General features: G+C 41.7%; 2 protein-coding genes across 6 annotated transcripts in view; both read left to right on the top strand.

Annotated features, from left to right (window-relative positions):
- The first annotated feature begins 184 nt into the window (after positions 1-184).
- si:dkeyp-117b11.1 (SH2 domain-containing protein 6) lies at positions 185-10,402 on the top strand. 4 transcript variants are annotated; one of them, XM_060054397.1, is made up of 17 exons: positions 3,205-3,437; positions 3,784-3,821; positions 3,957-4,047; positions 4,759-4,955; positions 5,142-5,190; positions 5,308-5,427; positions 6,969-6,997; positions 7,103-7,139; positions 7,325-7,391; positions 7,529-7,559; positions 7,871-7,907; positions 8,006-8,063; positions 8,209-8,246; positions 8,359-8,402; positions 8,489-8,557; positions 9,192-9,350; positions 9,980-10,402. In XM_060054397.1, the coding sequence occupies exons 1-17, from the start codon at positions 3,344-3,346 to the stop codon at positions 10,094-10,096; spliced, it is 1,275 nt and encodes a 424-aa protein (XP_059910380.1). In that variant the 5' UTR covers positions 3,205-3,343; the 3' UTR covers positions 10,097-10,402. The 4 variants fall into 4 exon arrangements, 3 of the variants coding, with proteins under 3 accessions (XP_059910380.1, XP_059910379.1, XP_059910381.1); XM_060054396.1 differs by having other exon boundaries at positions 3,348-3,437; positions 8,347-8,402; XR_009526285.1 differs by lacking the exons at positions 8,359-8,402; positions 9,980-10,402 and adding an exon at positions 185-738 and having other exon boundaries at positions 3,113-3,437; positions 8,474-8,557; positions 9,192-9,272.
- A 961-nt stretch (positions 10,403-11,363) lies between these two features.
- The window catches only part of cltcl1 (clathrin, heavy chain-like 1), a 28,179-nt gene continuing 22,427 nt past the window's right edge, over positions 11,364-17,115 (top strand). Inside the window, exons 1-2 of one of the 2 annotated variants that reach the window (XM_060054390.1) lie at positions 11,364-11,715; positions 16,534-16,741. In XM_060054390.1, the coding sequence (XP_059910373.1) occupies positions 11,674-11,715; positions 16,534-16,741 (250 nt within the window). In that variant the 5' untranslated portion in view covers positions 11,364-11,673. The remainder of the gene's footprint in view (positions 11,716-16,533; positions 16,742-17,115) is intronic. The other variant, XM_060054391.1, reaches the window with a different exon arrangement.

Raw genomic sequence — 17,115 nt, 5'->3', positions numbered from 1 at the left:
TTTTGTAAAAGCTGATTTGGTCAAACATATTGGTCTAGCTTTGCGAGACTAGGTCAAACATAAAAATTACTAGTCTGTTTTACATAGTTTTGAATGATGACTATATGCTCTGTAAGGTGACCTTGGGTGTCTTGAAAGGCGCCTCTAAATTAAATGTATTATTATTATTATTATTATTATAAAAAGGATACTTTTCTCTGAGTCGAACGATGGCTGGGAGAAGATCATGAATTGTGCGTTATGTCGGTCCGTTGCAACCAATTTCCGGTTTCTTACTTCGTGTGAGCTGTGTACTCCAGTAAAAAGTTCCCGAGCGTGAAGACAAAGAACATGAAAAGAAGAACAAAAACTAAAACAACAATAAAAAGTAGAATACATCTAGAATTTTCGACAAATAAAAGAAATATTCGAAGCATGTGTAACGGAAAATAGTATCCCCTGGAAAGTCCCGCCCTCTATCGCGCCTCGAAACCCCGCACAATGTAACTGAAAGTCCCGTCCTCTCTCGGAAACAACTCATTTGCAGTTATTTATAGTTGTATATGCAAACTAACAAGATAGCCAGCGAATAGCAGATCGCGGAAAACAGTCTGAGCTGTTTCCACCTCCCTACCTAGTACCTATCTCTCCACATTAAACCTAACTTTGTTTTAATTCGATGACTACTCACTGCAATACAACAACATCTGGAAATTGTTCATAACTTAAGCCACAAAGAGGACCTTAATCACAACGATGGTAATGTAGACTTTAGGATTCTTATTTAGGCCTATTGGTATACGTTTTTTTATATTTACAAAACTTGATCGATTTCCTGTGTTAAAAAAGTGTAGGTTTTATTTTAGACTGATTGCTAACACATTATCACCAACGTTAGGATATTACAGGCCAATATATATATATATATATGTGACCCTTTGTGAATTAGGGTCTTATATAGGGTCCCCAGTCTTAGTTAGGACCTTTTTTGTATTATATATATATATATATATATATATATATATATATATATATATATATATATATATACAGTCTTTCTCAGGCGCTTTGGTACATTTCTCAGATCAGAATTGAAATTCTCAAAACTACCTGTTCAATCTTCACATCATCAATCAAAAAAGCAGATTCTCATTTCTTTGAACAAGTTGCAAATGCTTTGGTTCATTCATGCAAATGATTATGTACAATTAGCTGCTCTTTCCTAAATTATCAATTGCTTATGACATGTTGATCAAAGTGTATTGTAATGGGTCTCTGTTGAAAAGTCTAACCCCCACAACATTTAGGCATGAGTTCATTGCATAAGTCTCTGTACATGCAAAATGGTTTAACAAGTTGTCATATGTCAAGCATATTGCTATACATTTCCATTAGACTTTTTTCCTAAATCTGTCCTGAATTGGTAAATTGCTACCAGGTGAATCTTGACCCTCTGTAAAGAAGGGAAATGTGTGAAGTGTTAGATCAACGATCAACAAGTTTACTGAAATAGCTCAAAGGTGCATCTCATGAACCATGCACTGGCAAGTATATAGCTGGAGCACAACACAAAGTTACATTGTCTGACAATGGAAGAACAAGGAATTGGACAGGGTCAACAGCCAGAGAGAAGCAGAAGAGGAAGATAAACAAACTAAGGATTTTGAGCAGGAGAATGGCTTTTGCATGAAATCCATGGTGTTTTGCTATTTGTACAAATTGTTTTGAGAAATGCACTTACTGTTTTGCAAATTTCCATTCTGATCTGAGAAATGTACCAAAGCGACTGAGAAAAACTGTAATGATATATATATTTTAATATATAGTATGTACATATCTTTTGCAACATTAGGATATTCAGGCTTATATATACACAATATGTATATATACATATATATATATCTTTGTGAATTGAACACCACTCAGTTTTATTCTTAAGACCCAGTTAACTCTAAGAAGGTGTGTTAAAGTACCAGGCTAGGAAAGAAATATGAGGGCAAAAGTTGAACATGAGTTGTACCCCTCCTCTTGCTGCTCGGCCCGGACTATCTTTGATCATTTACATGTAACTTCCTCCACATGCGCTCTGATGATGAGAGGCCTTGTAGGCAAGGAGATATATATCTCCACTTCCTCATGTGTAACTGCTATTGTGCTTTTATCTGGCTCCCTCAAGGGGATCAATTACAGTGAACTCCTTATTCTCATTATGGTTATCATCATTATTTCGGATATTATCCACCTTATGGTGGCAAAAGTCAATAAGATGGACATTATCCATCTTATGGTGGAAATGTACTGGATATAAGTTTTGACCCTTATGGATATGTAGGCGCGCGTGTATGTATGTTTATATGTAGGTTAGTGTATGCATGTATATGCAGACTCTGTATGTATTTGTTTGTTACTCTTAAAATGTGAGAGGGGGGGGCCTGACAAAGCTGAGGCTTCTGCCCCTACCCTTTGGTTACGACCAATAAGATGCATTCATTCATTCATTCAGCCCCATAAACTCTGTTGTGATTTTCTGTCCTGAAATTGTATTTAAAATAGAGTTATTGATATTGATACATTTATGACATTATTTATAATGTGCTTTAGTCATACATCACTTACTAGTAACGTTCAGAGTCAGAGTTATTCATTAATACAGTTGAGTCACACATCTGTGTGCTTTATTAAAGGATGCCTGGTAACTATGCTGCACTTTAAGGTCGATACCGTGACAACAAAGAGCCATTGGTGGATACATGATAACTCATTTGCTGTTCTGTTTGACCCGCGAGACAAAGCCACCATTCACCATAATCTGATAACCAAATCTGGAAACCGGACTGCCTTGGCTAGCAGATAATGTGTTCATAGCCTTGCAAGAGAGGGACTGTGACGCTGCACTGCAGGTCGAACTAACAATGACAAATTACTTTGAGGTCTTTGTAATGTAATAATGTACTAATGTCTTAACCTTATTTAAACGATGACAAATAACAGGTCAATTCAAATTTCTGGTCGTGTAAATGACGTGTTCTGTACACGTTCATCATATCTTTTCTCATCATCTTTCCGCTAATCTGTCGAATCAATGTTTAAACTCCCTCTGGGCCAATGTTAAATTAACATTTGTGTTTTACAGACCTTCTTCAAACCTTTTAAAAACCAGTAAGTACCATATTATAAATTAGTGTGACATAGCTTTTCCACAATGATCATCGTTTTTTAATTACTGAAATGACAAAGCCATGCCTAATTAAGTCTTAGCCATCTTTTTATTCCCAGACCTTGGATGGATAGAAAGATGTCCGGACTAAAGCGTTGAAACATGACTTAGTAGTTGTAATGGTTGAGGGTTTAACATCATGACTTCATGTTTAAATGTTTGACTTTCACTTTCCCTCTTCCTCACCCAAGTCCCAATCCCCCAGCTCCTCCCCCGGCCCCTCCCAGATGGATTGGTGCTGGTAAATGCTTTATGTTGTCACGTTATCATCTTTTTTGTTTATAGAAACATTTTCTGTAGCCAAATATTGTGTTACACTAATCCTATGTTTGTGCTTACATGATTCTCTCTGTTTCTCTGCACATGCACAATCACTGACTCACTCACTGGCTCGCACGCACGCACGGATGCACGCACGCACACACACACACACACACACACACACACACACACACACACACACACACACACACACACACACACACACACACACACACACACACACACACACACACACACACACACACACACACACACACACACACACACACACACACACACACACACACACACACATACACACACAGATACGAATGGACGGAGTAGCTGGCCAGAAGATGATTTTGTAAGTTGTATGTTCTGTGATCTGTTTATTTTTTGTTCTTTTTTAATTAATGTATTTTACTCTTCAGTCGTCTGACATATTAACTCCATTATGAGGCTGATGGTGATGATGAATGTTATTCATGTACATGCACAGGACAATGGAGACGTGTACGAACCCCCCCCCTACGAGCGGCCTGCCATCAAAGTCGAGACACAACCAACCAATCTGGATTTAATTTACCTGGGTATTCAAATAACACTCTGATCATTTTCATGAAGGACGGGCCATCAGGACATTTAGGCAAATGCCTTTATGCCAGAAGGGCCAGTTCAATTGAAATTCTATTTGAATGTTTTCAATTTTAAAATGGTCAAAATTAAAATGACATTTGAACAAGAATACAACTTTCCTTTGTTCACTCGTTGCTTTCATGTTTTCTTCAACTTGGTTTGGCAAAGTTCTGCTGCCTTGTGTCCAGCTCATCTGATGGGTGGTGTGTGGCAAACTAAGCTGTGAGGCTGCTGTTGTCTGAACTGAGTAGTTGAAAGGCTTTCAGCGAAGCGATCTTAGGAAAACTTAGCCTGCTGTCGGCCAATCAGAACAGCATAACAATGCACTACGCTTATAATAATCTTAACTTATCTTACTCATCACATAATACCAAGCTTTTGTAAAAAGCATGTTTGACACATTGATTAGGTCCAATATAAATACTTTCATTGATAAAGTACTACTATTGGAAGTGGGCCAGTCAATCTGTTAAATTCAAGGGCCGTCGTCCCAAGAAACAATGTCATGATTTCCCCAAAGGTTCTAGAAGATTTTCCCACCCTCAACTAAACAATACGGCCTTTAGGTGTATAATGATCGATCTTCCATTTGTATCGTTAAACGTTCGCATGAATACAATGAAACACAGCTAAACACCACCTTAACCTTTGGCCTTCACCTGCAGACCACTCGTCCGATCAGCCGGCCCCACAGAGGCCCGCCGCTCCACCCCCAAGACCACCCGTCCAGCCTCAGAGACGAGGTGCTCAACCGCAGAGACCTCCAAGACAATGTGATCCACAAAGACCGATTCCTCCTGCAATGGCACCAGCTGGCCCACCACCCAGGCCAATCAAACTGACACCGTCGGGCAAAGTTTTGGTACGTTAATTTCAGGAAACTGAAAAAGCAGACGAACAATTTGTTTCTGCTTTTAACTCCATTCAATTCCATTTGATATCCGTGTTTTTTTTTTTATTCTGCCACGCCTGCCAGTAAACGGCAACTGCTGTTTAAATGCCTGATTTGGTTTTACGACTTTATTTTGACCCATTTGTCTTTAAATAGCCGCCACGACGGGAAGCCGAGGTGTTTCACGATCCCAGCATCTCCAATCGTAAGTCAACATAATTTTTTACCAACTCCTCTAGGTGAAACATCTGGCTCCAATAATGCATTTACAGCCAAAATGTTAATCTGTGTAGCCTACTTATCCTGCTTTCTTCCTTCCTAGCTCCTGAGGTGGACAGACAGGAGAAGCCGGGGAAGAGTAGGCCTAGTGCCCTAAACAAGTTCCCCCCCCCTCCTTTCGCAAGGCCCCCTCTCCCAGGCCCGGCCCCAGACACAGAGGAAGGTGCTCACCACTAGGGGCCCTATTTTAACGGTCTGAAACGCAAGTGAGAAGCGGCAAGCGCAAGTAGCTTTGTGGGCGGTTCTATGGCGATGTCGCTATTTTACCGGCGCAAAAATGCAAATCTAAAAAGGGTTGGTCTAACCTAATTACCCGTAGGGGGGGTTTGGGCGTAACGTGCAATAAACCAATGAGAGTGCCATCTCCCATCCCCTTTAAGAGCCATGAGCGCATTTGAATCTGTCGAGTTGATATTTTGACAGCGCTTCGGCAGTCTCTGATGAGACAGATGCACGTATGCATTTCAAACTTCAAATGGCTCAGTTTATGGCCACTTAATATGCCCTAATTCACACACGGAATAAGGTTTTCTTCCACAACTTCAGAGTCCTCAAATAAATTTCGCTAAAGAAAACGTAACACTATGGTATGTGGTAACTGTGGTTTTATTTAATGATATACGCAATAGATTATAAACATCGCTAGCAAGGACACATTCGCCAGTGAGAAGGTCAATTGCACCGGATGCAAGATAGGGCCCTACGTCTCATTTACATACATACAAAGATAAGTCATGTGTAGATTTGGATTTTGTTATATTTAATCAAATTCGCATGGATAATTTAACATACTTGTTCAGAAACATATCACTCCTCTATTCAGTTGACGGAAATATTTAATTTTGTTTACATTGAAAATGAGAATGTTGTAACTTGCAGATATGAAACTTGATTGCTTTGTCATATTGGAAGGCTTATTTTAATAATAATCATCATAATGATTGATAGGATTTATATAGCGCTTTTTTGCTGGTCACTAAAAGACACTCAAAATAAGGTTTGGAATAGAATCAGGTGTGGTTTGTGTGGGGTCAGGGGTCATATGCTTTCTTGAAGAGGTGAGTTTTGATTTGACTTTTGAATGAGGTTATTGAGTCTGAGTTTCGGATGTTTTGGGGGAGGGAGTTCCAGAGGGTTGGGGCAGCAATGGCGAAAGCTCTAATGTGGTTTGAATGATACAATGATGACCGTCAACCACACACTTCTAGAGCTATATATCCGCTAGGTAAGATAAACATTTTTCCATCATGCAAATCAAATAAACAAACTTTTTTGTTTATTTATACGCTTCGAGCCGTGAACCTTTATGTTTCTGCGTCGGGTTTTAGTTAGCGGACCAATCACAGCCCTTGCTGCTGTGTTGCCTCTACGGCAGGGTACAATTTTTGGGACGCACACGTCAGGCCCTTGCGGTGGACGCAAGGAGGGTCCGCAAGGACATAAGGGGTCCGTAACCCCCTTGTATTGCGTGAACGTGGGACGGATCAACCCTTAAGTATTATCGGGTGGTTGAATAGGTTTGTGGTTAATTGGTTATGGAATGTTTTCTGGACAATTAATGACACCCAAGAGACCACTATCTATAGTCTCTTCGTCAATTAATTGTCCAGAAAACATACAGAGTTATATATAGCCTAACTCTGTAATATATAATTCTGTAAAGTCATCGATAGCTTTATCTTGTCGTTGCTTTTTGTGTTTCAGATGTGTACGTAGATCCAAATGAAGAACAGGTGAGTCTGACGTTACAAAACAAAAGAGAAGAGAACCGTTTTATGATTTTGTCTCAGTCAGCTGTGTCAACATTTGTTGACAGTGTCAAACACACTGTGTTTCAGGGAGACAGTGATGGCGTGTATCTCAAGCCAACACCAGGTAGGCATTCATCCCGATTAGTTTAACAGAGGTTTGGTTCCCAGGGCTCTGATATTGCCTCAAATTCTGTAAATAAAAGTAGAATATAGTCAGTGAAACAAGTTGGTTAGTTCATAGCAGTTCATTACATTTAAATCAATTCTTCGACTGCCCGATTTCAATTTCTTCCCCTCCCTGTGTTTCAGCTTTGCCTTTGCCCTCTCCTGCACCAATGAGATTGCCTCCTACTATGGTGGCACCTCCTGGTGGCCTGTAAGTGCGCCTCACCTTAGGTTCTTTACATCAGTTCCCTCCCACTAAAGTTAGCTTTCTGTATTGGCTTGTTGCTATGAAGTTTCTGATAATCTTTGTGCTACTTCAAATACTAGCTTCTTCTTCTCTATCCTAAGGATGAAGCCTCCTGTGCCGAGGACCACGAATGTAAGCAACTTGAATATTGAAACAGCACGGCTATTATTTAAAGGAGCAATTTCTTACCAAGAGTGATTATTTTGTCAGAGAGGTTGTGGCAGAACCACATCCTATCATGTGGTATGATAGGACGCCACAGACTCACTCTTCGGCTCGATAGAGAGTGGAGCGGCGTAGTCTTTTATTTCACCATAGGTGACACCAAACAGAACATATTTTATTATTTCAATGGACACCAAATACCAGATGTGTTTGATTTGTGATACAGGCCAATCTTAAAACACAGATTTCTGTGTGGAATTCTCTCTCACTCTTTCCAGAATTCTCTGACAACATCCGTCACTGAGATGAAACCAGGTAAAAGGGTCGAACATTCTTCTGCTAAAGTATTCACACAAACCTTCTAAATGTTTGCTAAATGTCAACAATATCAGAAAATGTAATTTAACCACCAGCTCCTGATGGCAAGCGGCCCATGCTGGCCCTACCACCCCAGAAGGACTCCAAACCTCGGTTAGATGACCGGACAGGATAGGGCCGTAGATATAAATATGAATACACTTAAAGAAGCACAGGGAATAGCTTCTAATACAGACTTTATCTATAGTGATATTAATTACGTTTTCTGAGATTGCCGGTATTGTGGTTTTCATTTCAGAATTCCTTCTCCCCCAACGGTGGACCAAATCCCAGGAGGTGATTTTTATTCTTATTTTAATAAAAAAGTTGAATGCCAACACCTTGTTTCTTTTTTATTTTTATATTTATTTTAGCTGAATCACCTTTCAATCTATAGTTTTCCCCAAAGCATCTTCCACTGGAATGAAATCCACCAAAGCGACCGGCAATGAGGTATTAATCCATGGTTGAAAAGTAAGAGCTTGATATGATTTAACTGTTAAGTGTTGCTGTTGCGTTGACAGTTGGATACATTACAGGACAATGAGTGGTTCACTGCGGTTTCTACGAGAAAGTATGCTGAGGACCTCCTCCTGAGAATAAATAAGGTAAGCCCTCCTCTGTGCCCTTTTTTACTTTTTTGTCCCACTGTTGTAATTGTCCAATGCAAGACAAGAAGCTGCTATGGCGGCCCAATTATGTAGGATACGGAGGATACCTAGCAGAAGGGTTTCAATGATCCTTCGAACTATGCCATCCTACATTACCATATCGTGACACATTAAAAAAACACATAAAAAAACGGGATTGGCTACGAAGTCAGAAGGTTGTGATTGGTCAGGTCATCAACAGTCCATGTCGACTTAAATGACACAGCATCATCAAAGTCAACATAGACTGCTGATGACCTGACCAATCACTGACCAACGACCTTTCCCATCGATCACAATTCCATATTGCTCGTTCTTTGTGATACCGCTGGCGCTCTAAGCTTGAGCATGAGGAACAAGTATTGAAACGCAGCCTATGTCTAAGTGTGAAACTCCCTTTCCTTCCTTCTTTCCTGGCCTTCTTAATTTAGTGCCCTTATTCATTTCCTCCATCCTTCCTTCCCTCTTCCTCCCCTCCTCCAAAGCAACCCCTTACATGCCACCCCTCTGTTATTCTTCCCCCTAATCCAATTTCCCCCCTGCCTCCTTCCATCCATCACAGTTGTCTTTGTTCTGCTCCGTCCTACTGTAGGACGGCGCCTTCCTCATACGCCCCAGCTCGTCCCAGGACCCCCGGCAACCGTACACCCTGGCCGTGCTCTACAGGGAGAAGGTCTACAACATTCCTATACGCTTCGTGGTGGAGATGCAAGGCTACGCCCTGGGGAAGGTCGGGAAGGACTTTGAAGACGTGAGTATGCATAGGAACTTGTTTGGTTTGGATCTTACCCTGATTCTACCAGGTGAGTCCCCTGAGATTACATCATCACAACTTCTCTTTTTCAAGAGAGACCTGGCCAAGAATGATAGTAGTTGAAGCTTCAATATGGATAAAACACAACATAAAAAACTTTAACCTAGACTTGTCCTGTAGTTGAGGCTCAGTTGAGGGCGTAGACCGCATGAAATCCTTCTTGCATGACTCGGTGCGAGCTCCAGGGACATGAGAACTGTGCTTTGTGGCCATAATCCACACGGGTTCCTTTTATGATGCATAGCATGACAAGGTGCTAAGGAGTTCTAGCCTTAAATATAAAAAATATATACTTATCTACTCAGAACTACAAAAAAAAGAAACAATGAAAAAGCTATGAAGGAGAAAAGAAGAAAATAATGTTGGATGGTTAAAATGACACAATTGGAAATACCTTCTCTTAGAATAGATAACTGTTATTCTGCTACTCTGTGGGGGTTGGATTTGCTGGTTCGTAAAAGCCAGCCAAGTGGTGCCCCGAGTAATGCCTCAAGCATTCTTAAACTTCACACTTCTCTTTTCTCTCCATCCCCGTTTCGTGTCTTTCCCTCTCATCCATCCAACAGACCTTCCCGAGTCTCCAGGATATTATTGCCCACCACAAGAAGAACCAGCTTGTTCTCATCGACAGCATGAGCCAGGCCATGCACAAAACGTACCTAGTCCACCCTGCCCGGCCTTAAGACGACCCTCACAATCCCTCTCAACCATAACACATATTTAACATCAAGAGAGTACTTCAAGCCTATTGATCTGTTGCTACTGGGGCTCATTTTAGCCTCTTTGCTTCAAGTACATTCAATTGTATTGTCTATGTGCATCAAGGCAAGTACATTTTATTGTTTGTAACCAACACCTATTTTAACTGCAATTTACCTCACAGACCTGCAACAAGATTGTGGCCCTTTTAAAATAAGCTTAGCATATCATGTGTGCATAATAAGGAGGCTTATACAAATGTCTACTTTGAATAAACATATTTTCAACATATTTATGGCCTTTTTTCTTCTTATATTTCTTAGCTCTCTTGTTATTCCCTAATTGGGTTGAATACAATGACTGTAGTAGATCGAATCTGTTGATTATTTAAAATGCATTTTATATATAAACATATTTAGATGTTGTTTGATTTGGACTTATGAACTCTAAATCCTAAACCAAGTCTTTGTCAATGAGTTCATTTGGGCTGGCGCTCTATAATGAGTGCTGGTTGAACGAAATTACATCTTTGAGCACTATAATAAACTACTGAACTAAATCCTTTATCTAGCCGACTAAAGTTATGCTATACTTGATGAAATAAGAAGGCATATCCCTTCTTCGACCCCACCTGGTTTATAGTTTAATCAACTGATAATTTACTGTGAATAGTTTTTACTATGAACATGCTGATTTAAATGTACATGTTTACTAGTATACATGTAGATGCATACAATATATGCTATAAAGTAAATCTTTCAATACTATCTGTTTTTTGCTGTACTAAAGAGACAATGGGGAAATCTTTGGGGAAAAGTTGTGTAACAGGTCAAATACTATTACAATAATGTTTATACTTTATTATGTCCAGTTATTCTCTGGACATAATGAAGATGTGAACACATACACACATATGAATAGGCCTAGGTTGTATCCAGTGAAAGTTCAATACATTGGCGATATATATCTATAAAGAAAATATAGGCATATAGGCTACATGTATCAAATAAACACACTGGGGGCCCGGTGTGTTGTGTTTTCATACCGCACCGACTCTTGCACACATCGTAAAAAGGTGGGGCGGCCGTCACGAGCCCTGATTTCAAAGTTGGGAGCAAGAGGGGGGTGGGGGGGCTGCGGCGGAGGGGTACAAAGAGGGCATCCTAATTTCCCACTGCATTGCATTTGAGGAAGCTTATTATTAACTATATTGCCACATTCTTATGCATCAACTAGAACCAACATTTGAAGCGTTGTTTCAGTAGTACGAACGCTCGAAATGGACTTATTTGATCACATATGGTTAAATCGTAATTTATGGGCACTAGTTTTCTTGGCGGAGGTGCAGAGCTTTGGGCTGAGGAGTGTTCTAGGGGGTTGCTGAATGGGAGCAGTCATTGGATTCGTGTGACATCAACGCAAGCCTCCCAGACTTTCCCTGCTCATCATAATTTAGTTTTGGGACGTATAGGGCACGTACAGTGAAAGCCCACATACATTCATTTGAGTGTCCCCCTCCCCTTTCCTCCATTGCGGATTCTCCAGACAGAAAGCCGCAAGAATGGCTCAAATACTGCCGATACGTTTTCAGGAACATCTGCAGGTAAGGATACGAAAAAATCACCAAATGAATGACTGAATGCTTATTTTTTTGCACAGTTCCACCTCCGTGTATCTACCGACATTCACACGGCGTGTCGCGATTGAATGGGATATGGAAAGGGGCTGCAGGGTGGTGCTCGATATAGCTTCAGGCCTAGTTTTCTCCTGACCGGCAGATGATGACTTGTACAAATTGAATAGTCAGCTCGTACACAGCTCTATGCGGACCTCACCAATACGCCGCAATTGCGTGCAGTCGGACCACGTCGCTCGCTGTCAGATATGCGGGTGTATTCCCGCAACAACGGCGCTGTTTTGACAGTTTGTTGTTGTCGCCGAGTGGACTCAGCTGGTCGGGGGGGGGGGGGGGTAAGATTGGTAGTGGATACTGAGTGACACTTGAAATGTTGCCCTGCGGCTACTCTTGCCACTGTCATGAAGCCCGCTGCCCAAGCTGACCGCGGAATAGAGCGTTTACTACAACACGCAACCCAATGCGGTAGTCCTGCCGGCGTAGGGTTTAAATGCCAGTGTCACCCCAGAAGCATGATTCAGTGAAATGTAGGCCGGCTGGGAATAATGGGCCAACGCCATAGCCTTTTCTATACTGGTACGTATCTGTTGTAAAACATGATCATGTTAACGGTCGCACTGTGAAAGCGTCTAGACGGAGTGCGTTAGGCTGCAGTGCTACGATGTATTTGATAATAAGACTAGGGAACATGGGGGGCTAGTTTGTTTAGGGTTTCCTTGATGGCGCCTTACTGCCGCAAAATACAAACTTTGTGACGCGTTTGCACCGGTTTGCTCCCCCTCCCCTTTTATATAGCCCGTTGTTATGGTAACACCAGGCAGTGAAATGGCCTTTCAGTAGAAAGAGCTGTGAGCCACAACCCCACCTCCCCCCCCGCTCCCTTCCTCTTGCCAACAGTCCCACTTCCTGGGCCACAGATTCTCAATCCCCAGACTGTGCCAGCCAAGACTCCACAGAATACCAGGCTACCATCACCCTTTTAATATGACGAACAGAAACACCACTGCACCAGACAGTGTTCCTCGTAATCCCTGACAATTCCCAGTTTGTTTAGTGTCAAACTTCTCGGGGCTACTCACTAACTTCTATGACATATCTTCCAAAACACATAACATTGATAAGAGCCATACTGCTTCTCACTCCATTACTATGGGGAAGTCACGTCCTTGCACCAGACATCACCCCCTAGGTTTCTCCTGCCCGGTCAAATATGCTTGGAATTTGCAAACCCAGGACTTTGGGCCTCAAGTTGTTTAGCTTTTACTGCCCTCTTGGCCTGGTATTTGCAGCTCCGATTTTTTTGCAGTCTATCCCCCATACTATCTATCCCCGGTTAGAAACCTAGTTCTCAGGCTCAACTGTAAGTCACCCAAGTGGGTGCTACATATTGGTGGTGGTTAGTGAGGTCCCCCCTTCACTTTAGGCGTCTTTGAGTGTTATTAATTATTATTATTCTTCATGTTTAACCTCTGTTTTCCTTTTATTCCTAGTCTGTTTTACATAGTTTTGAATGATGACTATATGCTCTGTAAGGTGACCTTGGGTGTCTTGAAAGGCGCCTCTAAATTAAATGTATTATTATTATTATTATTATTATTATTATTATGGATAAAAGACTCATACTCAATGTTGCGTTAGCATAAGGTTCACTAGATTCTAGTGCTGTTAACCTGAACCCAGTCCCAGGTATTTTCAGAGTTGGTGTGAGATCCGTAACCCCCATCATGTCCTACCTAGAGTAGGCCATAATTATTCCCCCACTGGGCACACAATGTGGAAGACTCTTAAATGTATGGTTCCAGTTGTTGGAGAAGTGAAACTAGCCAATTTGTTACGCCACCAGATGACTAACCTTTAGAGTCGGTAAACAACATTATGCTTAGTTTCTTCATCTTCTTATGATTAATTGCTTCAAGTCTCTACACTTCAACTAGTCCTGGATAAACCGTGTCTATATCATTTAGAGTTTGAGTTTGTAATATTAAACCATCCGTCATGTCACAAACTTCTTCAACCAACGTGTCAGATATTATGGACAATGTCAGTCATTTCTGATGGTTTTCCAGATAGTGGAATGTTGGGTTTCTCTAAAAATAATAAATCAAGTTCATGTCAATCCCTTGAAAGTAACCTGAGATAGAGGCGATCAAAAAGGCCTCCATCAAGGGGGAGGTGGGCCTGTCCATCAACGAAACGCTGCCTCTGTGACTAACGAACAAACGTCAGGAATAGATGAGGCTAGCACTTCTTCTAACAAGGTCTTGCAAATCTCATCAGCACAGGAAACAGACGGAGCAAGAGGAAGTGATTTCATAATTTCACAGCAGCTGCTGGACACCTTCGGGATGTGGGCCTGCGACCGGTTAAGGTTAATCAACGGGGACGACATGGTCATCATGGATGAGTGAGCCACATTGGGCGGACGTATGTGTCAGTTGCATGGGATGTTAACAGTAAGACACTCCTATCAGTGCAGTCCATGTGAAATCTGTCCTGCATCGTGTTCCTACCCTAACCGTGACCTCGGGCGACTGTATTGAGGTGTGAATGTGTTGAGATGAAGAGTGTTCACAGGAGAAAGTCTGGGATTCAGCACAGAGATAAAAGTGAGAATAATGGATATTTTGGTATGGGCGTTGAATAAATATTGTGTGAAATTTTGATTCAGACCCCAGATGACAATTCAAAATATATCAGGCATTCTGTATTGCTTTCATGTATTTTACTTCCAGTGTTTGTGTTGATGTGCTTGTTTGTTATGGTTTAAAAGTGCTGAAAAAAGCCATTTCAAGCCATTGTTGCATCTATAAGTATAGCGTTTTTTCAAAATAAAGGTTTTGCGCCTCTTTCATGTTTTATTTGAAAGAGGCGATCCACCTCAATATTGTAAATATTGAAATTAAGGTGGATTTACCCCCTGCTCCTGAAACTATGCCAATGTGTGTGTGCACGTAAATAGGAGTGCTGTTTTTCCTGTAAGTCAGTGACTCGCATATTGCTCAAGGCGTAAGTTACTGGAAGTGCGGTAAAGCCATTGTGTTTCTTTGAGTCAAACCTCCTCCATTACTTCTCCATAGCAGGTACACACACACACACACACACACACACACACACACACACACACACACACACACACACACACACACACACACACACACACACACACATTGATCTTTCCAATACAACATTTTTCCCCATAGCGTAACTACATCCGTACGAAAATGCAAACCTTTGATCCTCTACCATCAAACAAGTGCTCCTGTGACATGGAAATCCTTTATGGCAGCCATAGTCTTTATGCAGGGTTGGGGACAGTCGTTGAGCCAGAGAGCGTACCCTGGCCCTGACCATGCTCTTTTTGTGTCTGTCGTAGTGCAGTTGAAATTATTGAAACGGGACCGTGCGGTCGGGACTGCAGGCCAACAGGCCAGTAGTAGATAGTACTGGCCTTGTGAACACTGCGAAGATTCCTTTCCTCTTGCCTCAGTCCTGCATAATAGAGGCTGCTATACCCAGCCTGACCATCTCAACGAGGCTACCCGCTCTGTGTAGCCCTGTCAGTCCCTTGATTGTGTACCAAACAAATACATCTTGTGTTTAATGCTCGATCAAGGGAACAACTGTTTACTTATGGCTGTTTCGTCATGCCAGTTAGGTCTTTTTCTGTTTAAGATATATCATGGATATTTATAAAGACTTCAAGTCCCGATGCTCCTTCTTGTTCAGACAGTGAATATGCTATTATTACACAAACAAGTCCTATGATAACTCTGTCAGACGTTGATACTCAGTCACTTTTTCAGTTCGGATACATACAACCCTCAGGGGGAATCTCCAGACAGTTGTCTCAGACCTGTTAGCTAAACCTTGTTCTCACCCCGGATTATTTATACAGCTGGCACACTACAAGCTGTATGGTTGTCAGGCCACCAACCCTAGGACGCAGATCCTTCCAGATGTTGCTGAAAGAAGTAATACTAACGCAACCAATACTGTAAACAGGGCATTGTTGAAGGGCTAGTGTTCTCTCATCACCGACAGCGTACATAAATGCTGCAGTCAACACTATCACCAGCTATTTGGGGAGTATAAAAACTATTTTGAGTTAATATCCTGTGTGCCCGCGGTTGCACCCTGGGTGGAATCACTAAGAAGCCCCCTTGTCTGGGAAACATCCATTCAACAATATCTCTGGAAAAGTTGACCAAAACTGCTGTTATAATGGCAACACGAGGCGCCTGCATTACCAACTTTACTACAGTTTCCTTTTTAAAGCTATTTTTAGTAAGGGCTGTGTATTCTTACGACGATGACGTAAGACTCTTGTTCCCTTTAGAGTCGTGCAGTTAGGCATTATTTTACCCATTCATCTTTTCCTCTCCTGTTTGTATGTGAAGCAATCTTAAATCCTACCATGTGTGTGAAACACACACATGCGTGCTCACACACACACACACACACACACACACACACACACACACACACACACACACACACACACACACACACACACACACACACACACACACACACACACACACACACACACACACACACACACTTTTAGTTAACATTGGTGCTTTTATCCAATATCTAGCCATGCACCCCCATTTACTTCAAAAGGTCTACAGCTCCTAATTTCATAATGAGAAAACAAAATCACTGATCATGATGAACAATAATTTGAATCGGTCACCCAGTCCTAATGGGGAGTCCCCTAATACACTGATCAAGTACTGCTTGAGGCTGTGATGTCTGATGAGTTTTTGGTTGGGCTTCTTCCAGCTGCAGAACCTTGGGGTGAACCCGGCCAACATCGGGTTCAGCTACCTGACCATGGAGTCTGACAAGTTCATCTGCATCAGGGAGAAAGTGGGTGATCAGAACCAGGTGGTGATCGTGGACATGTCCGACCCGACGAACCCCATCAGGAGACCCATCTCTGCTGACAGTGCCATCATGAACCCAGCCAGCAAGGTCATCGCCCTCAAAGGTATCCGCATCAGCACTGTAGACAAGAGTCCAGCTGACAGATGCTACCCCCCTCAGACCGTCCAATAAGTCCTATGTTGTAACACCCATTAGAAACAAATGGCTTGTCTGCTTGAGTGTTTGGGATGGTTTGTTAGCTTAGCTCTCCAGACATGAGCTTAATGGAACTAGGGCCGGTTTCAGCCCGAAACGGCAGTTGGTACGTTATTGTATTATTGTCTCTTTTTTTTGTTGTTGTTAGCAGCAAACACATTAACAGAAATCCTCTTGCTTTCCTGCTGCTATAAATATGTACCGCACACTCAATTCTATTGGTTGAGTGAATTAGATTTGTTGTGCAGTGTAAATACATTTTCTTCTGCATAATCCAACCCC

This window comes from Gadus macrocephalus, chromosome 6, assembly GCF_031168955.1.
Source record: "Gadus macrocephalus chromosome 6, ASM3116895v1".
Classification (NCBI taxonomy): Eukaryota; Metazoa; Chordata; class Actinopteri; order Gadiformes; family Gadidae; genus Gadus; species Gadus macrocephalus.
This window is presented reverse-complemented; position numbering and strand designations above follow the sequence as displayed.